This window comes from Capsicum annuum, chromosome 6 (genome assembly GCF_002878395.1).
Source record: "Capsicum annuum cultivar UCD-10X-F1 chromosome 6, UCD10Xv1.1, whole genome shotgun sequence".
Taxonomy (NCBI): domain Eukaryota; kingdom Viridiplantae; phylum Streptophyta; class Magnoliopsida; order Solanales; family Solanaceae; genus Capsicum; species Capsicum annuum.
Window position 1 is genome coordinate 224,138,618 of NC_061116.1, and position 23,921 is coordinate 224,162,538.

General features: G+C 34.0%; 1 protein-coding gene and 1 long non-coding RNA gene across 4 annotated transcripts; one reads left to right on the top strand and one right to left on the bottom strand.

The window, feature by feature from the left end:
* Positions 1-1,075: 1,075 nt before the first annotated feature.
* On the top strand, positions 1,076-15,697 carry LOC107875459 (6-phosphofructo-2-kinase/fructose-2,6-bisphosphatase). 3 transcript variants are annotated; one of them, XR_007056840.1, is made up of 25 exons: positions 1,119-1,326; positions 1,773-2,010; positions 2,105-2,168; positions 2,838-3,136; positions 3,684-3,893; positions 4,434-4,643; positions 4,746-4,841; positions 4,994-5,092; positions 5,173-5,202; positions 6,074-6,127; positions 7,888-7,941; positions 8,017-8,094; positions 8,526-8,617; positions 8,696-8,753; positions 8,854-8,928; positions 9,222-9,269; positions 10,064-10,161; positions 11,121-11,196; positions 12,713-12,775; positions 12,869-12,960; positions 13,570-13,638; positions 13,746-13,809; positions 13,933-14,135; positions 14,464-14,529; positions 15,464-15,697. XR_007056840.1 is itself a non-coding variant. In XM_016722190.2 (24 exons), exons 1-24 carry the CDS (start codon positions 1,322-1,324, stop codon positions 15,536-15,538), a joined length of 2,313 nt encoding a protein of 770 aa, XP_016577676.2. In that variant the 5' UTR covers positions 1,076-1,321; the 3' UTR covers positions 15,539-15,697. The 3 variants fall into 3 exon arrangements, 1 of the variants encoding a protein (XP_016577676.2); XM_016722190.2 differs by lacking the exon at positions 13,933-14,135 and having other exon boundaries at positions 1,076-1,326; XR_007056841.1 differs by lacking the exons at positions 13,570-13,638; positions 13,746-13,809; positions 13,933-14,135; positions 14,464-14,529; positions 15,464-15,697 and adding an exon at positions 12,577-12,630 and having other exon boundaries at positions 1,116-1,326; positions 12,869-12,932.
* Positions 15,698-18,831: 3,134 nt separating this feature from the next.
* Positions 18,832-19,777, bottom strand: LOC124899390. The gene is made up of 2 exons (XR_007056842.1): positions 19,647-19,777; positions 18,832-19,544 (listed from the first exon to the last, which is right to left on the bottom strand). It is a non-coding gene; the product is annotated as an uncharacterized LOC124899390 (long non-coding RNA).
* Between the last annotated feature and the right edge of the window lie 4,144 nt (positions 19,778-23,921).

The following is a 23,921-nucleotide window of genomic DNA, read 5'->3' on the forward strand; positions in this document are numbered from 1 at the left end:
TAGGCCCCCTCGAAAAATTTAGGATGCGTAACTACAAATTTCGTCAAAATATAAATATTTTTCTTACCTTTTTTCCAAGAGATGGACAAAGATTACAAAAACAAACATTAAAACTATCAGGGGTCGTTTGATAGAATGTATTGGAAAGTTAATGCATACATTAATTTAATGTGTATTATTAATACCTTGTTTGGTATGCTTTTTCACGTTATGTATAACTAATGCTTGCATTGGTTATACACTCTATAGTGTATTGAGGTGTATATTAATAATACCCAAAATCTATGGTATTAGCAATGTAATGGTCCAATGCATGCATTAACATAATTAAAGACACTATTATCCATCAAAAAAAAAAAATCACATCATTTCCAACATATATTTGGAGGATATTTTCGTAAAATATTTTTTTTTAAAATTATTTAATTTATTTTATTTTTAATACATCAAACTAAACACTGCGTAAGAAAAACACAAGCATAACTAACACAAATATAATTAATTCAAGCATTATTAACACACTATATTTTGCATTATTCTTATACACTCTACCAAACGAGCACTTAATGTCCACAGATATCAAGAAACTGCACTCCTACTTATTAATTTCCTTTTCTAAGATCTGTCCTCCATAACCTCATGTATAAGTTCATATCATCCGAAGCTAAGTTTATAATTTATGATCAAATAAAAAATTATCCAACTCTATAAATAATAATATAATGAATAGTTTTAATAGCTTAATTAATTTATACTGATTAAATGTAATTCCCCCACAGTATAATCCCTTATCCCTACCCCAATCTAAAACAATAAAAATAATAATAAAAAATAAAATGGGGTCACATAATTTGAAAGAGGGCACTTCTACATATTAGTCTTCCAAGTCAATTTTCTAATGACTTCCTCTTATTGAAACCTTACTTTTTTTTTTATTAAAATGTTAAATTAATAAAATAGCACACAAATGATCATATAGTTTGGCCCTCACATTCGGAATTCCGTCATTCACGTTCTAACAAACAAAGTACTCCAATATTTATTCTCATACAAACACATATCATATGAAACCTCCATAGATTTAATTATATGAAGCTGCATTAATCCTAACTGGGGTTGCAATTATCCACCTGCAACTCCAATGAATTCATGACAAACACATAACAATATTAATCTTTATTAGTTGTTCCTCATGATATGACCCAATTTAGATGAAAACCATAATTATCAAAATAATATGACCCAAATTAGATGAAACTCATATTGATTTCAGCATCAATTTCCAAAATATATTAACCTAAAGTCAAATCTGCCTAACCTCATGGGGTATGTTTTTTTTTTATTTCAAACTCGTGTATTCTTATCGAAACAAAATAAATTTAAACAATTCTTTCTGTTTTTATTTTTTATCATAATAGATATCAGTTTGAATCAGCTATCACGTAACTCAACTAAATAGATTTTATATCTATCATCTTTCACAATTAATAGATTTTTTAATCTTTCACATAATTGACTAAATAGATTCTATATTTATCACTTTCACAATCAATTAGATATTTTTTTATAATAACCGAGATATTCTGCTTTCGCGCAACTAACCAAATCCCAACAGTTAGCCAGCCAGCCAGCCAGCCAGCCATTTTATTTTTTGTTCTTTTTTCCTAGTTTGCGCATCTTGCAATCTCCGTCTCTCTTTATACTATCGTCCTATCCACAACTGACTACTACTAACTATTAGTACCTAATTTTTTTATTATTATTATATTCAGTTCACATAAAGGGAACAGGAGGAGTTTTTTGTGGAGAGAAATTTGTAGCAAAATGGGTACTGGTTCATCGAAGAATCCAGATAGTATTTCACATGGAAGCAGCGAAGATAGAGAAGATCACGGAGGAGGACAGCTTTACGTTTCTCTCAAAATGGAAAAATATAAACCTAAAGGCGAACTTATTCCTCATGTTTATGGTTCAGTTCCGCTTATTGGTTCATGGGATTCTTCTAAAGCTGTAATTGATAGCTCTCGTTTTTGTAGTTTTACTGATTGTTGTTTTTTCTGTGTTCGTTAACTAATGTGATTATTTTTTTTTTTCCAATTATTAGCTTCCGATGGAGCGCGAATCAACTTCTATGTGGGAACTGAGTTTCGTTGTTCCTCCTAATCACGGTTAGCTATTTTGTTCTTACTCTAGTGATTTTTTCAAATTTGTTCGAGCGAAGAGTTGAAAATGTACCTAAAATATCCCAGTTTGTTTGAGTTTCATACATGAATAATCTGATTTTTTGAGTTTCATACTCAAACTATAAGGTGTGTGAGTTTACTAGTTGACATATCGCCAAATGTTCGAAACACACCTCAACTATCAGTTTAGTTTCCTAGCTGAAATATCGCCAAATGTTTATTGAAACACACCTCAAATATCAGTTGTTCACTTTTTCCTACTTGAATAATGGTGATATTTCAGGTAGGAAAGGTAAACAATTGATTGGTAAGGTGGATAGTTGTTCACTTTTTCCTACTTGAATAATGGTGATATTTTAGGTAGGAAAGGTGAACAATTGATTGGTAAGGTGTGTTTCGATAAATATTTGAGGATTGTTCAGGAAACTCAAAAAACGGGGATATTTTAGGTGTGTTTTTGACTCTTAAGTCTTTGTTAATTCGTGGAGTGACTCTTCTTTTTTCTTTTAAAATCTATGTTAATTTGAGCCAAAGCTACTTGGTTCAGAGGAACCCTTAGCTTGACACTCTATAGCTCCGCCTCTGATTAATATAGCCGACCTGAACTAGCTAGGGATTGAGAAGCAGTTGATTGATTGATTTTTATTTGTACAGAGACATTGGACTTTAAGTTCCTCTTGAAGCCAAAATACAACAACCCTGAGCCGTGTATAGTGGAGGAGGGCCCAAACCGTGTACTAATTGCTGGAACGTTACAAGGGGATGGGCGTTCAGCCTTGTTTAAGCGGGATAATGATGAGATTATCGAATATAGAGTATTTGTTAAAGCAGACAGAGTTTCGCCATTTAATCTTGCGGCTAGTTGGAGAGCCTTTCAGGAAAATCGCAGGCTTTCCACTGTTCGGGGGGTACCAGATATTAGCATAAATTCGACACCAGCGATGGGTGCAGAGGTAAGATGTTGCCATTGTTTGACTGCTAATTGTAAATACTGCTTTATAAACCATAGTGCTAGATGACTGTGATTACTATCTTACCATATCTTGTTGGATGATCTCTCCATGTGAATGAGTGTTTTTTTAACATGTTGGAGCTCAAATGCCTTGTCCTTACATTTGGCAAATGCAATAAACTGTACTATTACAAGCTATTGCATCAACAGATATCGTACCACTAAAGGGAGATAATTTCCTCTTGTTTAGGAGCATAATGGGGTTGGAGATTTGATATTAGGTTTAAATTTGAACAAGGATACATATCCTATGCCTTTTTGTTAGCATATGAGTAATTTTGAGGAAATTATTGTTCTTCGTTTTTGCCGGTTCTCCTAGTTTTTCTGCTCCTGTCTATTGGTCAGATCCTCCATGTTTTTAGCTTTTTCAGATTTCTCTGGATGAATATTGCTTATCAGGGTTGTTTCTATAGATTTTGGCAGTTAGATATGTTTTTCATGTATGCCTTAATTACATTAATTATATTTTAAACATTTTTTCTCGACAGCATGGCTCTTCAGCAAGTCTAGAGCTTGATCTTGAACATTATGTTGTGCCCGCTCCAACACAATCTGCAACAGTTTACGCAGCTAACTTGACAGAAACTCCTAGGTCACTAAAACTTTCAGGTGTATTTTCTGGGACAGATGGCACTACCATTCCAAGACCTTCCTCAAAAGATGGTCACACTTCAAATGATCGGTCTGCTACAATAAAGGTTTTCGTCCTTTTAACTTGTGATCTAGTTTGACTTTAGGACTTGAGTTTTTTTCTATCTTTATATCATTCTTATTAAAACAGAATAAACCCCCAAAAGTGTGCTCTGATTCAGAGTTGTACTAATACTGCTGACTATTTTTTTGGGATAAGTGTTTCCCTGTAATGCATTTCCGTAATTCAAGAGAAACAGACATTAGCATATTTCCAATACATGAGATTGATCATCATTTTACTCGGTAAAATGAAAAAGCTATTCAACTCGGGTACTTAGTCATCCTCCAGATAAAAATCTTGTATGCTAAGCATCTTTGACACTCATATGGCCAGTCATAGATGCTATTAAAATTATTATCTAATGTTATGCACGGAAGGTATCTCATGCGCTGCAAACATGCATATTATGTGACTAGTGTTCTCCCTACTTAATTCAACTTTATGCTCTTAGTCGTTCTACATATATTACCATTTTCTTTCAAATTGTACCTCATTGGTTAAGAGTTCCGGTTGATTCACATTATACCATCCTTTTATCATGCAGCAAATGGAAGTAATTGTCCCGGATCCAACTAGAGTGCCCTCAGGGTCTGGCACGGTTGAATCCAAGTCCATGGGAACGTTCTCATCTTTGCAAAAGCAAGATAGTTACAGGGGACTCCTTGTAGATAGGGGTGTGGGATCTCCAAGACTACTCAAATCACCCAGTACAACCAGTTTTACTCTTGATCTCAAGCCTGATTCAGATGCCAAGGTATGTAGAAATCCAAAGTGTCCATTGTGATGAATACTGTAATAAAATCTCTGTTGTGACTTGGTTTACATATCTGATTTGTCATTCTTTTAAATTGTTTAGAATATGATGCCAGCTGCTGCAGGAGCGGTTGCAGCTGGAGCTGTAGCTGATCAGATGCTTGGGCCAAAGGAAGACAGGCATCTAGCAATTGTTCTGGTATTTTTATTTTCTGATGAAGCACTAATTACTTTTGGTGAAAGCTTTTCAACTTTGATGCTGATGTTGTGCTCTCATATTGGCTTTGCTATGTTCTTGAAATAGTATCTCATGCGATGAATGATCTTAGGATTTGCTTATGCTTCCTGCAGGTTGGCTTGCCAGCTCGTGGTAAAACTTTTACTGCCGCTAAGCTTACTAGGTATCTTCGATGGCTAGGTCATGACACCAAGCACTTCAATGTTGGGAAGGTAAATTGTAGCTCTTGGTTCTTCAATGTCCTCCTAAATTTGCAAAAATAGGAAACTAACCAATCTCTTTTCTGTGACAGTACCGCCGGCTCAAGCACGGAAGTAATCAGGTATTTTAAATGCCTGAATTGAACTGTTTTTCTGAACGTCTCCAGTCAAATAGAACCGTCGCCTCAGTTATTAAAAACAGGAAAAAAAGAACTGCCATCCTTTTTGTATAGATAACTATGTTAAACTGAGAATTCACTAGTCAAGACATCATTTAAGGTTCATTATCAGGTGGCCTTTTGGATTAGGTGGTATGATTTTATTTTTGCAGATAACATCTAAAACATTTGGCACTTTGGGTTGTCCACATCAGCAAAGTACTACTTTTTTCATACTGGTATTACAATAATTGTATCAAGGGATCTAAAAGTGACTTCCATCCTTTGTGCTCTGAAGAGACAAAGTTAATAGTCCTTGGATATCTTTTATTTAGAAAGCATACACCGGGAATGGAGAAATAACAAAAATAGTCCCTTATATTTGGTCGTAGGTTCAGAATAGTTCCTTACGTATCAACTGAGCAGTTTTGATCCTTTAAGTTTGCCAAGTGAGAACTTTTGGTCTCCATCAAATATTTACCGAACTCTGATTGTTAAATCTATCCGGTTTGTCATTTGTTGTTGGTCAAGATTGTTTCTCTTCTGGATTCCATCATTGACCAGACAGCTAGAGATTCACTTGTGGTTATGCTTGAAACTCAACTGTTGAATGAATTTTACCTGTAGTTGTTATCGTCCTTGACATTTCCTTTTTTGGGGGGTGGGTGGGGCAGGGGGTGAGGGTGTGACTTCTAACTACTTTTGTTCCAGTGTTGAAATAACTTTTGTATGTCGGACAATTTATTGGAGCTTCTCCTACTAGGAGGTTTAAGTTCTTATTAATTGAAATACAATCCGTGGAACTTCATTTTCTTGTGTATCTTTGTTGACACAGACTGCTGATTTCTTCCGAGCTGACAATCCGGAAGGCTTGGAGGCTCGCAATGAGGTAATTTCTGTCAGAACAGATGTCGGTTTTTTGTCTATTTGCTAGAAGCCTGAAATCCTCTTAATTAGGATTGACAATGAGGCAGGGTTCGGGCGGTGATACTAATTGCTATGGTTGGATCGACTCACCATAGAGCTTCTTCCCTCACGCTTGCACCTCAAATCTCTTGCCCTTTCCCTACCCTGCTCCATTTTTGTCCCCATCCCTATCCTTTCCAGTTTATAAAATTGGCAGTGGCATACATAGAATTTGACACCTGCCTATGTTATAGCTCAGCTAGTACGTGTGTTTGGATTGGAGGCTGTGGCCTGTGGGGTTCAACAAGGCTTTACTTCCATCCCAAACCGATAATATCTTACATTTTTTTCCGAGCGGTGCCATTCTATCGTGTGTGCTTGTGTGTGTGTATAGTTGTAATTACATGTACATATACATTAGTTAGCAGTGTCGGATGACACCACTTGAAGCAATGGGGGATTTTGAGGAAGAGGCAAGACCGGGAAGATCAGAGGGTGATGCTAAAAAGGGCAGCATTCCACTTTGTCTTTGTGTATCTTGGTAATATGTATAAAGGTTGGTTTAGAGCTTTTTAATTGGAAGTTGACGAGCAAGTTTGCTTGTCAACATGATGGACAGCTGTTGAAATGGAGATGTAGGTTCCACTTAATATAGTCAGAGGAGGTCCTGCTCTTTCCTGTTCTGGTATTCTGCATATATCAAAGCATGGATTAAGTATCATTTTGAGATTGGGAGAAAGAGGATGGATGAAGATTGACAGGTTCAGTCGGAATCTGTAGCAATAACGAGGGCTTTTCCCCCTTCATGTTTTGTGTTCTGTAGGGAAATTAGGTTCTCCTATGTTCTCTCTGTTATTGTTCTTTCTTATGTTCCGAAAAAGAACCACAAGGAATGTCAGACTTGTTATTAATATCTTGAGAGACCGGAGAGATCAATGAAATAGAGTGGAGGGGTATCCCCTGGTGCTTGTGATCTGTTTTGGGAGAAATGAGGAAAATGATGAAGGAAGAGCCAGGCTCTGTTTTGGAGAGGTAAGGGTGTGAAACCTAAGTTCTGGTGCTCTAGCTCACTTGAATCGAAACATCAGATGAATTACCACGACTTGCATAAAAATTATCAAGCACCTACCCTGACCCCCACAGTGCAAGGAAAAAGAATTCCCCAACACTGCCCCCATTCCTCATTTATATATATATTCTTTATTCGATTATAGGCAGGTCCTTGTTTACTCTGCCTTAACATCCCTAATCTTAGTAGTCCCTCCTGGCCTCCCATAGAAAAGTAACATATAGATAGGGCTTCTGTCAGATAACATGCATGGGCATTTTGCAATTTGTATTAATATTCTCGATTGCCAATTCAGCACCCATTAATTGGAGATTTGACCATTCACCTTTAGGAAAAGTTGATTAATATTATATCTAGTTCGTAAGAGTTGTAGAAAGGAACATGTTGCTTTTGCATTTTGATGAAGAATTATCTTTGGGATTTTGGGGTTTAGATATGGATGGCCATAGGCTCATATTTGACAGTATGACTGGTTACATTTGGAGAAATGTCTATTGTTGTTGTGCTTGTAGCCATGGTAAGAGTTCATTATTATTTTGTCCCTTGGGCTATTGTGCATAAATCTTTGAGTTGTATAACATCATCAATCTCTCTTGTAGTTTCATTACACTTAATTTATTCGTTGAATTGACTTTCTTCTTTTCACATAGTTTTAATACATCACATGCTACTAGGTAGCAGCCCTTGCAATGGAAGACATGATCGCGTGGATGCAAGAGGGTGGTCAGGTAAGTCTTCTGTTTTTTCCTTGGAACAATACCTGCTTCTGAGTTTCCAATAACTGTATCCGTTATGGAATGCAGGTAGGAATTTTTGATGCCACAAATAGCTCAAGGAAAAGAAGGAATATGCTTATGAAAATGGCTGAGGGAAAATGCAAGGTGAAGTCTTATTGATGGACATCTGGTGTTAGTGTTACTGCTCTTAGTTTCCTTTAATAGAACTGTAAGATGTTTTCCCAAATGCTTTGATATAGTGGTAAGAGCAAGCGCATGATGTATTAGTTACGTGCACTTCACAAATAAAAACCTGATATTTAAGTGGCTAAGGGTCGAGAGGTGGACTTGTTGGCTTGGTGCTTATGTATCTCAGTGCTTTAATTTGTGTAATAAGTTTCTTTTAAAAGATTAATCCTTTTTTCTTTTTTATTTCATTCTTTATATTTATTTACTCCTGGTTGTAGTCGTAGACAAGAGTTGTACTTTTTTTTAATGATATTTGTTGGTGGATTTTGTGCATCCATATTCAGAAGCTTTAGTTGTTTATCTGCTCTTAGTACGCATTCTTGATGTCTTTGATGCTTTGCTTGCAGATAATTTTCTTAGAAACAATCTGTAATGATCCTAAACTAATTGAAAGAAACATACGCCTGAAAGTTCAACAAAGCCCAGACTATGCTGAAGAGTAATGTAACTTACTGTGTCTTTTGGTGTTTCTCATATCAGTTAGAAAAAGACTAACATAGTTGGCATTGTTATACAGGCCAGATTTTGAAGCTGGATACAGGGACTTCAAGAATCGCCTTGATAATTATGAAAAAGTAATATTATTTATCAAAGTTATTATGTTTGTTTTTGTCGTACTTATATATGAATGCTTAGCATCATATTATGTAATGCCTATCTTTTTTTTTCTCCAAGGTTTATGAGCCAGTGGAGGAAGGTTCTTATATCAAAATGATTGATATGGTCAGTGGTCATGGAGGACAAATACAAGTAAGTGACCTTATTTCATTTGTTTCATGTGTTGTTTATTAGAGGACACTTCAAAAGGTCGATGTAAGCATTGGTAGCAAATACAACATTTTATATCCATAGATATCCATGCACTTATATAATATCTTACTTTCTTTAAATCAGAAAGGCGGCTAGACTTGGCTGCAACCATAGATTAAGTTCCTGTGCAATTCAATTCACATCCCAAGGAGGAAATGGATTCCACCAGATCAGTCTCTTGAAAGTATTTATACAGCTTCAAACTCTTTAAAGAATCAGTTCTATTTGTGCAGGTGAATAATATCAGTGGCTATCTTCCTGGGAGGATTGTCTTCTTCTTGGTAAGTTACTGATCATCCATGATCCTACTAAGTGGTCTTTTTTCTTTCCAACAGACTACTTTGTTTTGAGGCCTCTCCTGAATTATGTTGAAAAATGTTGCTAGCAATGAGGGAATTGATTCTATTTCTCAAAATGCCTATATCCTCTTTGGTAACCTCAGTCTCTATGAAATACATACAAAAGAAAAACATAAGAAGCAAAGACAGCAATAAACTCACATCCACAGATGGTTACTGTTAAGAAAATGAACTCTGGGCCTAAAAGCTAGCTCATGAGGTGAGAATTTTCCAAGAGCATATAAGGAGATGACTACCCGTAATCTCAACCAATGTGTAATTATTAGCAGTTACCGCCTTAGTTTAGTCTTCAAGATTCAGGATCTGATCTTTTGGTTTCAAGAAAACAGATTGAAGTTTAGAGTTTGGTAGCAGAGTCGGTATTCTTGCTACTGTATGATATCACTACTGGTGCACACTGGTAAATGGGAAAATTCCATGCTGTACAGGACATGTCCTCTTTATTGGTATTCTTTTTTATCATTTGAATGTATAACTAAGATCTGGCAGATTCTTTTGATGGAGCTTCACATTTTCCCTAAGAGTGATTTTCATATATGTCATGGCCCCTCCACTTATCCTGGCAAAGTAAGGAAAGAAAGAGAACTGGTCAAACAGGCTAGCAGTCATTGCAAGATGGCAATTTGCCTGATCGAGATATCTTATCGTTTAATTTGCTCCTCCCATATGCTCTTAAGTTTCGTTGGAAGTGCACAACAGATTGATATGATATGCAGGTCAATACACATCTCACACCCCGTCCAATTTTTCTAACAAGGCATGGAGAAAGTCTATACAATGTTAGAGGCAGAATTGGTGGTGACACTGCCATAAGGTTTGTATCCTCTAACCACCTTGAAGATGATACACACACACACACACACACACACACACATATATATTACACACACACTCTTTATTTTGAGGAATAACAGATTGAAGTTACTATTTCTAATTTTTTTTTTTTTTTGTTTACCTTACATCTTACGTTTTTCTTCTATTTTCAGATAACATGTGTAATGAGCTTCTCTGTTTTACATTTCAATTCCCTTTTTCATTTGTTTGCCTTGCATCTTTACGTTTTCCTATATTTTGAGAGAACATGTGTAATGAGCCGCTCTCTTCTACATTTTAACTCCCAGCAATGTCAAGTGTTCAATCTTCGCGGGACTGTCGTTGCTCTTTCAGTTAGTGCATTCACATGACTGTGATGAAGGCTTTTGTACGCCATAGACAATTGTTTCCTTTTTAGATGATACAAAAAATTATCATAGGGGAAGGGGAGTTTTGGAGCAATGGTAAAGTTGTCTCCGTGTGATATAGGTCATGGTTTTGAGCTGTGGAAGCAACCACTAATGCTTTCATCAGGTTAGGCTGTCTAAATCACACCCTTTGAGATGGCGCCCTTCCCTGAACCCTGCGTGAACATATAGATGCTTTGTGCACCGACTGCCCTTCACAAATTTATCGTAGGGCATGAAGCGTTCATGGCTGCTTCAGATTCTTTTAGTGATACAAATCTTATCATAGGGCATGGAGCCTTCATGGTTTCTTCAGATTTTACTGGTCTTTTAAAGTTATAAAATGTAGAGTTTGCCCTTCGCGATATAAAAGTTACTCGTTTGAGATTGGATAATAAACGTCTGATGAAATATTCACTTAGTTTGTACATGCTGTGATTTGGTTAGTGTTAATCAAATAATGAAATCTTTACTCTATTTTCTAGATGTATTTTCAATTTAGACTAGCTGAAAATTTCCTTTTTCCTTTATGACCTGCGAATTTCTTTAACAGTGAAACTGGGGAGGTCTATGCGAAGAAGCTTGCCAATTTTGTTGAAAAACGACTGAAGAAAGAAAAGGCAGCTTCTGTAAGTTCCACCTATTGATGATTCAACCGTGTACTGTTATTTTTCCTTTTTCTTTTCCTTTTTGACTTTCACTTGTCTTTTCTTGAAATTGATACAATTAGGAACTGACCTACAGCTTCTGATTGGGTTCTCACCCTGTGAGTTGGGGAAGGCTGGGAGAAAGATTTAGCTTAAAGCAATAGAGATAGAACTAGGAGTGACTTGTACACTTAGAAGAAAGCATTAACGTTAGAAAAGCATTAGAACCATTGAATCTGATGCCATGCAACCTAGGGTGCTTAGATTTCTGTTTTTTGGTCTTTTATTGTGTTAAGTGTTAACATATTAAGAAAAGCCAGTTCTTCATTTTGAAACCTGTTCCGAATTACTTTGTTTTCTTTGGCTAAAGAAGAAAGCTTCCTCCAATCTATGATGAAAACACTTCCTTTTTCCTGAAAAACTACATATCAATAAATAAATAAATAAAGGAAAAATATTGAACTTCCCTTCTTTAGATAATAATCTGTGCCAGGAGCAGGAACCTTTTGATCTTTTTCCCCTAGTCGAGCAAGCATTTCCTTTTATTTTTTCCTTTTGGGGCTGATATTTTCAATTGGAGAATTAGCTCTCTAGAAGAAGCATGTCAAAGCCTTCTCTGATAGTTGTAATTTCCTACTCATGTTAGATTAAATAGCAAACTGCAAATTTCAGATGTAGTTTTGAAATAAAAGTATGTCAAAGCAGTACTTATACTTACTATCATTTCTTACACAAACTTGAAGCAGGATTAGTGGTTGCTAAAAACAATGAGGCGTAAATGCATGTAGTATCCAACTCTTTTGGCTTATATGAGAAGCACGGTTTTATGTCGCTTCCAGAATAAAAAAAATTAGTATCAGCTGTAACTAGATACTCCTAATTAGTAGGACAGATGTCAAACTTCTATGCTGATCTTAAGATATTAGGAATCCCTATATGGAAAATGTGGTTCCTAGCAGCTTAATACTCCTGTTTGCACACAAAAAAAGGCCCACTTTCTCCTCACAAAAGGAATCAAGAAATACTACAATAAACATAGGTATCTTTCATTTTTTTTATGGGGGTTGGGAGGAGTTGAATTAAAAGAATTGGATTTGCAGTCTTGCAGCATATCTTTGGGAATGTGTGATGTGATAATATCTCAAATTTCTTGATTTTGAAGAACTAACAACTTTCCTTTTTTTTTTCAATAACATAATGTACATGAAGAAAAAATCGGCATAAACACATAAAGGGTTTTGTTTCTGAAGTATGAGCTTATAAAGAGTTTATGGTCTCTAGTATTTATTAAGCTCAAAATTTATTATATTTCTACATGGACCTAGAAAATTGCATTTTTTAAGTTCCTCAACTGTTTGTTAGGCTTTCAGTGGGTATGATGACTCGGAACAAATCATTAATAGTTGAAGATAGCTGGTAGTTCTTACTCTGCACAAATTCTTAGATATATGCTAGAGGATGTTGTATAAATGCTCAATTATATATTTTTTTGACTTAGATATGGACCAGTACATTGCAAAGAACAATTTTGACAGCTGGTCCAATTGCTGGGTTTCCCAAGGTTAGCTTGTTGAACTGTCGATTCTTTGTTTGTTTGTTTTTAAATCATGTTTTTGACATAGTAGGTTTCTTCCTTTTCCTTATCCCTCCTCAGATACAATGGCGAGCCCTTGATGAAATAAATTCTGGCATATGTGATGGGATGACATATGAAGAAATAAAGAAAAATATGCCCGAAGAATATGAGTATGCTACAACTCTTCTTCACCTTTCAATGCACGCTTTTCCATTTGTTTGTGACATGATAAGATTTTATCCAAGTAGATTTCTGTGGTGTTTATAGGAAAAAGTCAAATTATGAACACGTACTGAAGGAAATATACCTCAGCAGCTACAGAAAAGTGATATTTGCTAAGACAGGGAATTGACCTTAGAGTCTGTTTGGTGTCTACTGAATGAACTTAATGATATTGATTGCCCCAGTGGCATAGTTCTTTTTCACTATCTATCTGTATAAGCAATCAACTGAATTGAACTGCCTTGGAATGTAGTTAGAGTTGGAAAAGGTCTTTCCTAGTTTGCGCATAATTTGTTGAACTGATGAGAGACTCATTCATGGGGTAATAACATCTCCATGGAATCAAAGGACCTTTCTGCTTCATTATTTCTAACTGGATGTGTGATTTACTCTTTCTCTTCGCATGCTCATATAACAGTGTGTTGTTGACTTGTCAGAAGAAATGAAGCTGGTCTCCCCCATTCTCATGTATTGATGCATTAAGGACCAACACTGTGTACTTTATCTTGAATATCAATTAGTTAGTGTTAAAGGTTCTTACTTATTTATACATGCAGGTCACGCAAAAAGGACAAGCTGAGGTATAGATACCCTAGAGGCGAATCTTACCTTGATGTCATACAAAGGTTCGTTATTTAACCCTTTAAACTGTAAGGTTGGTTACCGTCAATAAATTAAATCTAGAATCTGCAATTTCCTCATTTCGTTCTAATTAATGTTCAATATGCTGCAGGTTGGAACCAGTGATTATCGAGCTTGAAAGACAGCGAGCACCGGTAGTGGTGGTATCCCACCAGGTTGGTAAATGTTGCTGAAACATGAAAATTATCTCACTTTCATGCCAATAAAGCATGTTGTGACGCCCCGCGTCACTACCCATTAAATTCATCCCGTTTTGGGCATAATTCCGAGCATTTCAGACACATTTTGGAACCCGACGGGGCTCCCTCAACGTCTCGTGACAAGGCCAATGTGGGGGCATCTTTGGGAGGTCAAAATACAAGCTCGGGTCAACATTTATGGGGCTTTGAAGCCTTGACCAGCTGGGCAGTGGCTGCTCTACAAAAACAGCATACTAGACAAAGGCTTTTCTACTAGTTCATGGCTTGCATGCCCAAATGGGGTAATGTTGACTAAGCATTTATTGTATCCTTGACTAAGGGGCACTATATATATCTTGTGAAGGCCTCTTGGGCAGATCATACACTTCAAATATTCAAGAAATATAATCTGAAAATTGGCTCTTCGGGCCTCCCAAAACCGAGTGTCTTTCTTGCTATTTCCTTGTGAGTTCGTGTGAGCGTTCAAAGGTTCTTGGGGACGAAATTTAGAGTAAGTTTAGGACTGAGTTTAGCATCGACATCATGAGTGTTAAGCTGTCCGCACGCGGCTAAAATTTGGCCCGTGACAATGTGCATGATATTGAATGTTTCTTTCTAATTCTCTTGTAGGCAGTACTGAGGGCGTTGTATGCTTATTTTGCTGATAGGCCTTTGAATGAAATTCCACACATAGAGGTAACTACTTGATCTTGCTTATGAAGAATTTGAACAGGATAGTTATATCATATTCCTCGATGAACATGGATGCATATCCGTTCCTTCTGATGCCACTTATAGCATGTTGAACATATCTGCTAGACATGAAAATGATAATTATCTTCTTCTTCTTCTAGACGAGCCGCGGAGCTGCTGCTACTTTTTTTTTCCTTTCATTCCATCTGTCTTGCTCGATTGGTCAATTAAGTTGCTGAATGAAACAAAGTTCATTGAGGCTACTCTACGAAAAATGTGCACCCTATTTCTAATTAAGGGTAGATAAGACGCTGACACGATTCTCAAAAAAGATGATGTGCATAAAATTTGTGTATGGTGTTATCTTTCAAGGTTGTAGAGATGGTTGGTGCTAAATGCTAGTTGAGATTTTGGGTGTGTTTGGTATGAAGAAAAGTGCTTTTTCGGAAAATTTCTTCTAAAAAATAAGTCATTTTCCGGCAACCAAACACCAGTGAAAAATATTTTTTAAAGAGGGAGAAAACAACTTTCGTCACTTACATATGTCTCCAATAGTTCATTTGAAATAGTTTTAAAATCTTGGGGAGTATTTCCAGAAATTTTTTTCTTAAAATATTCTCGTTCATAGAACTTTATATCAACGACACCAATTACTCATAATTTAATCAAGAAAATGGCGTTGAAGTTGGATTCCTCTGCTAATTATCTATATATTCTAGTGAATGGAAGATGAGGGCAAAGGTTTGTAGTGGCTATAGGTGATTGTTTCTTCAGTATTGCTTTGTCCATATAAATTTAGTGAACTTTGAACTTGTCAGAAGGGGATTAATCATTTCAGCTGAGAAATTAACACAGAAGCCTATGCTCTTTACTTTCCTGGTCTAGTATAGAAATATAAATTCCATTTATTTTACCCTTTTCCTTGTAAAACTTGCAGATGCCACTTCATACAATTATAGAGATACAAATGGGGGTTACAGGAGTACAGGAGAAGAGATACAAACTGATGTAGGTCATTGCAACTTGACTTGCTAATTTGTAAATGCAGCAATTCTCTCATTCTTCAAATTGTATCAACTGATATACCAAAAATATTGTATATTGACGAGAGTTTTGACATTAAAGTGTATCATTTTAAAGGGAATAATCATCTTCTTACTGCCCTCTCCAATCCCTTCCTCTCCTTTTTCCAGCCTCAGTAATTTGATTGTGATTTCGCGAGGGAATAATCTCTCCAAATATGAACCAAACTGATTCTTAATATGGTCTCTGCAGATGATAAATTTTAAAATCTACTTTCTTCTCTCCAAATTTCGCACGGAATCCTATTGTCCTACCAGATCAAGACATCTTGTTATAAAAGTCTGTGAAATAACTCTGGTGAGAAGGAAAAAAAAGAAGGCGTTAAGAGGCCCTCCTGGACTGACCCTAGACGCTCTTAGATCCTTTTTCAAATTTATAAATTTCACTATTTCTGGTAATTCTCTTTGTTTTACTTTGATTTATTTATGCATTGGTTCGGGGTGCAAAGTTCAAGAATCAATGCATATGCCATGAATACTTGCTTTCATCATTCAGATAGTCTGGGCAATGTAGCTAAAAAGGAAAAGTTTTGGAACTTGGTCTTTACATATGTCATGAGAATTTTTATGTCTACAATAGTATGTCATTAAAGGTAATATTGAAGTTTAAAGTTCAATTATTTCTAATATAGAAAAGTGTAATTCTTTAATAAGGAGCATAACCCGATTTGAGAGAGTACGATCTTTGTTACTTTTCCGGAAAAGCCCAAAGGGGTCTATGAAAAATGGCAAATTCTTCATTTCTTCTGTTCGTGTACAGAGGAATGTGTGTTATTTGCTGTATAAAATAGGTCAAAGAGAATCAAAAGAAATCAGTACTTCATTAACTGTTGGTGAAAAATTGTAATTTTGGTGTCAAGTCTAACAAATCAAAGTTAACTTGTTCGACTTCTAAGGCTTTTACTTTGTGATTTATGCTAAAATTAAACTTTAACCAAAGCTTTATTTTTTTTACTTTGTGCAACTAAAGAATCTTAAGTTGCAAACTTCGATTTATCTTCAACCTGCCTATAATCCTATCATTGAATCTTGGAAGTTATCTATGCTTCATAGATCTTAGCTAAAAAAGAAGTGATCTATGATTAATAGTGAAAACGCAAATAATGTTAGAAGGGCGCCTGTTATGAACCATTTGAGTGACATCAAAAAAGTTTTATACTGTCAGGTTAAGTTGACCTATAATAACATATTGTAACTCTACATATCAAAATGATGGAGCACCACTACGATCAATTAAATTTTATTGATATCAAATCAATGAACAATTTGTAAATTTTACAAATTGGGATAGTTGAACTTGCAAACCAAAGAACAAAAGAAATAGAACATACTCCATTTGGTGGTCGGTACTTCTTCATTCTTGGTGCAATTCAAGCCGCGGCTTCTGAACTTGTAGCAAGTGAGTTGAATCGAAGCGACGCCCGGCATAGAGGACAATTTGAGTGAGCAATTAGCCATTCATCGATACATTGAGCATGATATACATGTTCACAAACTGGTAATAACTTAACCATTTCATCATCTCCAAATAACCCCAAACAAATTGGGCACTCACTAATTTCTTTTACAGTGTCTTTACCTGTCTCACCAAATAAGAAAATGGGGAGCTTTTGAATAGATTCTTCATCAAGCCCCTTGTTGCTTTGTACCAAGACTGAATCACCAAGTGGAGGACTTGACATTATTTCACTAGAAATATAGTTAAATTTACAAAGAAAGTAGAAGAAAAAGAAGGCAACTAGTAATATCAAGATGAAGAAAAAGATAATGGAAAGACCATGGTTGTGGAAATGTGAAGTGATTAATTTGTCACTGAAGTACCAGTTTGAAGTTTGAGTATCTTGTAAAGACATGACAAAACTGAACAATGATGAACTCAAATGGAAGTGATGGCAAAAGAGAATGGGCACTTATTACTATCTACTAGTAGTACTATGTTATTTACTACACAAGAGGATGCAGAGTATAATTATATGGTTCAATCATATCGAGCATTTTCGACATGAAGTATGGATATACATGTAAAAACTAACTAAAATTTCGAGAATTTTTTTGTTTTTGTTAGATTCTGAAATAATAATTTTAAAGTTAGTAGGTTCAATTGTTAGAACATAAAGATCGAATTCATCAAATTTATATTTTGAATCTGCCACGATGAAAGGCATTCTATTAGTATTATTTTAAACAGACCAAACCGTTTATAGTTTTTCTTTTAACTTCTATACAATGACAATTTTAAAAATAACTTTTACTAAACCACTTACAAAAAGTTAAGAACATGTACAAATAATTCTCCGCAATACCACTGAAAAATAAGACTGACAATCTTCTATATTTAAATTATAATAATAGAGTAAAGCTATTCATAAATTTTTGCAACTCAATAAATAATGAAATCATCAATGATTTGAATTATTTTAAGATCTCGTAGTAGCAATAAATCCAACAGGCAACTCACTCTCTTCTTTAAGAAGAAAAAAAAATAAAAGAAGAAGAGTAATTAAACTTGCTTAATTGTTTTACTGTATTGTCAACTGTTCCATTTATATCCCTTAGCAGCAATAAGGCCCATTACCCATAACGCCATGGATTTTCAAATAAATAAGTGTGACCATACTTTTCTTTTTTTAAAAAGACAAAAATAAAATCTCTTTTTAAGTGGTCAAGATTGGAAAATTGAGGGGGTAGATGCTAAAATCATTATGGATAAAATATAACTTCATAAAATGGATAATGCCAAGCAGATTCCTTTGAGAATGTTAAAGCTAAAATTTGTTTGTTTACTTTAGTTGAGTACAAGTAGGTTCAAGATATTTATTCAGGGATGTGAAAAATAAAAATATATATAGTATAATTTTTTATTGAGGGGTTCGAGTGAACACTCTCCCGAGTTCCGCCCCTAGCAATGGAAAGGAAAATCCATGTACGTGCTGCGAATATTTATTTACTATAGTCACGTTCTTGAAAAGCCTATAGTTAACATCAAATTATGTATAGGTTGCCTACTTAAACTTTTATGAAATGATCATATAGTAATAACATATTTTACGTACTGTTGAACTTAGAAGAGGCATTAAAAACCCAGATTAGTAATACTCATATTCGATCTTTATGTTCTAATCATTGAATCTTCTAGCTTTTAATATTATTTAAGTGGTCATCTAAATTATAGAAAATTTTAAGAATGACAAATAGCTTTAGTTTAAGAAGAAACAACTTTCTATCGTGGGTTAAAATTAAATTTGCTGATTATATATAATACTAGAAAATTATATATCGTTACTACAAATAACTTAAATTGAAGTACATTTAAGGCTTATGTGCTAGCTAGAGGGAGCCAACACATTTGTATTTATTCAATAATCATGTATGTCTTCAACACGCCTCTTTATGTGTGGACCTGAATCATTGTCATTGATTCAACACGTGAAAATTCTTTTGATAAGGAGGGACGGTGAGACAGCCTAAACGCTAGACTTCTGACAACTACTCTAATAATTAATTATATCTTCAACGCGACGATTGCGCAAAAAACCTTGAATTGCAACTGTAGACTTATCATGCAATTAGAGCGACACAGCCAGCAAGTAGAGTCAACAAGAGGATCTACAAAGAGGACAAGTTGAACAATTACCAAGCCACTTATCAAGGCAAGGTGAATGAAAGCCATGTTGACATTTAGGCATGACTTTAACAATCTCTTCATCTTCGTAACATCCCAAACATATTGAGCACTCACTTTCCATGTAACTATTATTCAAGTTCTTCACATTATTATTTTTTAAAGAAGATAACTTGAACATGAAAATAGGCAAAGTACTTATTGTCTTGGCATCAAGACCAAGATGTTCTTGTGGGCTTGCTACAAATTCATCACCTCCTTGTCTAATTTGGCCTCTAGATTCTTCATCATCAACAACCACTTGACCAATTCTTCTACGAACAAAACGAAAGAAAAGGAAAGTAATTAGGAGAAATATTGGTAAAAAAATGATGATTGAAATAATAAGAATATGAAGACTTGCTTTGCTTAAGTACCAATGGAAGTTTTCAGATCTGTACTCTGACAGTGATCCCATTTAATTTGTACTGAAAATTTTAGAGCTAGCAAAAGTAGTAGTACTAGTACTCCAAATATAGTTGATGAAAAGTGAGAAGTGACTAGTATGGAAGTGTCATTTCTGAATATATATATATATATATATATATAGTGTAGTCATATAGCAAGTTCGGTAAAACTCAATAATTTATTTTTATTATACATGTGCGTGAAATATATAAGTATAGATTGATGTATAAAACTATATATACATTTCAAAATTTATTCTCTTTATTCATGATGGTGATCGGTCTGCGAATTGCAAGTTTCTGCATGATTTAAACTATTTTTCTTATTAGTTGTGATCTTTTCTTCTTTGTCATTTTTTTTTCATAACTATATCGTCTAGCTGCACTTATGCTAATAGTCCTTAAAAAACAACATTTTTACCTTCACGAGGTAGAAATAAGATCCGGATATATTCTATCCTCCCCTTTCACTTGTATATTCTCTGAATATATTATTAGTACTTTATGTGTGATTTGTAAAAAAAAAAAAAAAAAAGGAGTATTGTCTATTCTCACGCAACAAAAAGATTGTTTGGTCTTTTTTTTTTTCCTTTCCTTTTCCAGGAGTGAAGCCAAATAGACATCTTAAGTAATGCCATCTTGTAATTATTACTTCATTTTATGTAATTTTGTCACTTTTCACCATATAATAATTTAATAACTTGGAGGTTGGTCAAGTTTTTATTGCAAAAGCAATTAATAGATATTTGGAAAATAAATGGATTTTCAAATAGAGCTTAATAATCCATTAACTGTATAAAAAATATATATCTATACAATTACATCACTTATAGAATAATTATAACTAAATTTTATGATAAATGAAATTGATAACCTTATGGATATAGTAATTGACCTATAGTACGGAGAATTGCAGACTAAACTACAGTAAAAAATTAACAATATAGAACTATTTATATTATAACTTAAAATTAGTTATCACATTCTTTTTTGTTTTTATAGTTCTCTTCTTCCTGGTTTTTCAGAATGACTTCTACGGATTTATCGAAAATAACATTTACCTGTTAAATTAAATTTAAAGTATGAATTTAATTAAAGTTTTTTGTTATGAATATTTAAAATAATTTCTCTCTATTTAATAGTCTTAAAATAATCCTTTTTCGTAATTTGACACTAAAAAGACAAAGTCAAACCCGATTTATTTATCGAATTCGGGAAAAATTATTTTTAAATATTTTTTTTTTCTAAAAGTACCTTTTTGGAAAGATATTTTTAAAAGGTTTCCAAAATAAGTAGCCTGACCAAACATGCACTGAATTACTTGGAAGCCTTGGTATTTTCGAATTGCTACATTTATTTATCCTAGTGATACATATTGGTAATATATATTGTACTCCTTTTTTCACTGTTTCTTGTCTGCTTTAGATTTTGTATGTCCCTTAAAAAATATTAATTAATATGAGTATTTTACTAATATTCCTATTAATTGATGTTTAATAATATTAAATTTTAACAATAATTGGAGGAACAAGTAATTTATGCTAAAGATAAAATATAAAAAACATATTCATCAATATAATAGAAGTGACAGGCATAAGTGAAAAACTATTTTTGAAATAGTGAAAAAGTAAAAGTGTACATGCAAAAACTATTCATCAATATGAAAATATTTTCTGAAAAATAAGTTGGTTTTCTACTTATTTTTTTATGTTTGATTGGTGAGTAAAAAATATTTTATGGTGTTTGGTTGGTGAGTAGAGACTATTTATTAGAAAAATATTTTCTAGTGTTTGATTGGTGATTGAAAAAATACTTTTTTAGAAAATACTACTAACTGTTAACTAGTATATCAGTGTCTCTAGCAACTATACAACTTGTAAGAACTAATTTAAGCATAACAAATAATATCAATATCGAATACAAAAATATTACAATCACTAAATTTAAACAACTATTAATTAGCAAATATAGGAGACACTTTTCAATATTTTGTCAGGACAATCTCAAGATTCTACAATCAATAGAAATATAACGGAGCGACAAGCTTATTCAACCTCGTGAAACAAATTACATCGATGACAAAATGAAATATGCAAGTAACAAAAGTAACATAGGTAAATCTTCTTCTATGCATATGAAAATAACAATACATCCAACGAACATTGAAAATGGGAAAAATTCGGGCTTCACTATTTTTTATTTCAAGCAGTGAAAAATTGAATCAAAACACAGTGAAAAATATTTTCGAGTAATGTAAATTTTTGAGAAATGTAAATTTTTTGAGTCATGTGAATATGAGTGTTGTTGGGGTGAGGAAGAGGGGTGAGGATAGGATCATAAGTCACATTTGTCATTTTCCCTCAAATTAAAGAAAATAAGTTATTATGAAAAATGTTTTCCAAATATTTTATTACACCCAAATAAAAGAAAATAGAAAAACATTTTTTAGAAAACATTTATTGGGAACTTTAAAGTGCATCTGATGTTTTTCTCCATTTATTTTTCACAAGATAAAATGACTTGCTTCCAACACATGGTCCTTGAAAATGTAACCTTACTAACAACGATAAAAACAACACCTAGAAGCGAATAATGAAGATACTAAAGAATTTGATATACAGATACAAGAACTCTTACAATTAGGAGTAATAAGAAGATCCATCTCTAAACATAGATCAGCGGCTTTTATGGTAAGAAATCATAGTGAACAAGTAAGGGGTAAAGCTCGTATGGTAATTGATTACAAATGATTAAATGATAACACCAGAACAGATGGAAGTGACTTAGGATGGGGAGCTATCTTAAAAGCAAGACTTTTTTTTTTTTTTTTGGAAAGTAGTGATAAAGGAAGCACTCTGACTCTTGTAATTAATTATCATACGAGCTATATATATATATTTTATTTCTTAAGGTATTTTCACAGTCGGTAATCGTGAGATTAATTCTTCGTTCCACGGTCAGCGAACTAAGCGGTAAGGAACTGGTCATAGAGTTTTCTCCATTATCTTGTTAGGAATGATATATACTTCTTCATTCTAAATAAGATCTCTCAAATTCAAACTTTGAGTATCACATTATCTTTGTTAGGAAGCATTTTATTCTTAATAATATATAAGATTTTTAGGCGCAAATTCATATTTAGTTGAACACGATGAGAAACTAAAAAGAAAAAGAAAGTTTATTCAAAATGAAACAAATAGTTTCCTTGTTATAATTAGAGACCTTCAACTCATAAATAATTTAAGTTCATTTATAAAATAATCGGAATGCTTGTACGTAACATTATTGTAAAACATATTCGAAAACTCCAAAAGGACTCATACAGCATCACAAAAGTGAGTGTAAATTCTACAACCCGCCTCCTTGATTCATTTTCATTGACCAAGTTAGTACGTAAATTCTTTCTGATAAAAAGGGGACGGTCAGATGACTTAAATATGTGACCTCTACTATTAATTAATAATTGTGTGATCGATCATGTTAAATTATATGACCATCTCGTCTAAAAGTTGTATGTTAAAGAGATCGAGCACACACGCTTTTTTAATTATAACATGCATGGCTGTTGTGTGAAGATCTTCACTTGCTTGGAGAGTAGTAATACATATCATGCAATTAGAGCAACATGGTCAGGTAGTAGAGCTGTGGAAGAATCAACAGAGGATCTACAAAGGGGACAAGTTGAACAATTACCAAGCCACTTATCAAGACAAGGAGAATGAAAATCATGTTGACATTTAGGCATAACTTTAACAATCTCTTCTTCTTCATAACATGCCAAACATATTGAGCACTCACTTTCCATGTAATTATACAAGTTCTTCACATTAGATTTTAAAGAAGATAACTTGAACGTGAAAATAGGCAAAGCACTTATTGTCTTGGCATCAAGACCAAGGTGTTCATGTGGACTTATTACAAATTCATTCTGTGTAATTTGGCCTCTAGATTCTTCATCATCAACAACCACTTGACCAATTCTACTATGAATAAAACGAAAGAGAAAGAAGGTAATTAGGAAAATTATTGGTAAGCAAATGATGATTGAAAGAATAAGAACATGAATAGTTGCTTTGGTGAAGTACCAATGGAAGTTCTCAGATCTGTACTCTGACAATGACCCCATAGTATTGAAAATTATAGTGCTAGACAAGGAGTACTCCAAATATATATAGGTGATGAAAATTGAAAATTGAAAATTGACTATTGTTGAAAGGTCTACAATTCTTAGTATAATGTTGTGTG

Bases quoted from the DNA above. Each gene is read 5' to 3' on its own strand.
- LOC107875459 (XM_016722190.2), top strand. The intron at 10,162-11,120 runs GTTTGTATCCTC...TTTCTTTAACAG, and splicing joins GGTGGTGACACTGCCATAAG to TGAAACTGGGGAGGTCTATG. The intron at 13,639-13,745 runs GTTCGTTATTTA...AATATGCTGCAG, and splicing joins TACCTTGATGTCATACAAAG to GTTGGAACCAGTGATTATCG.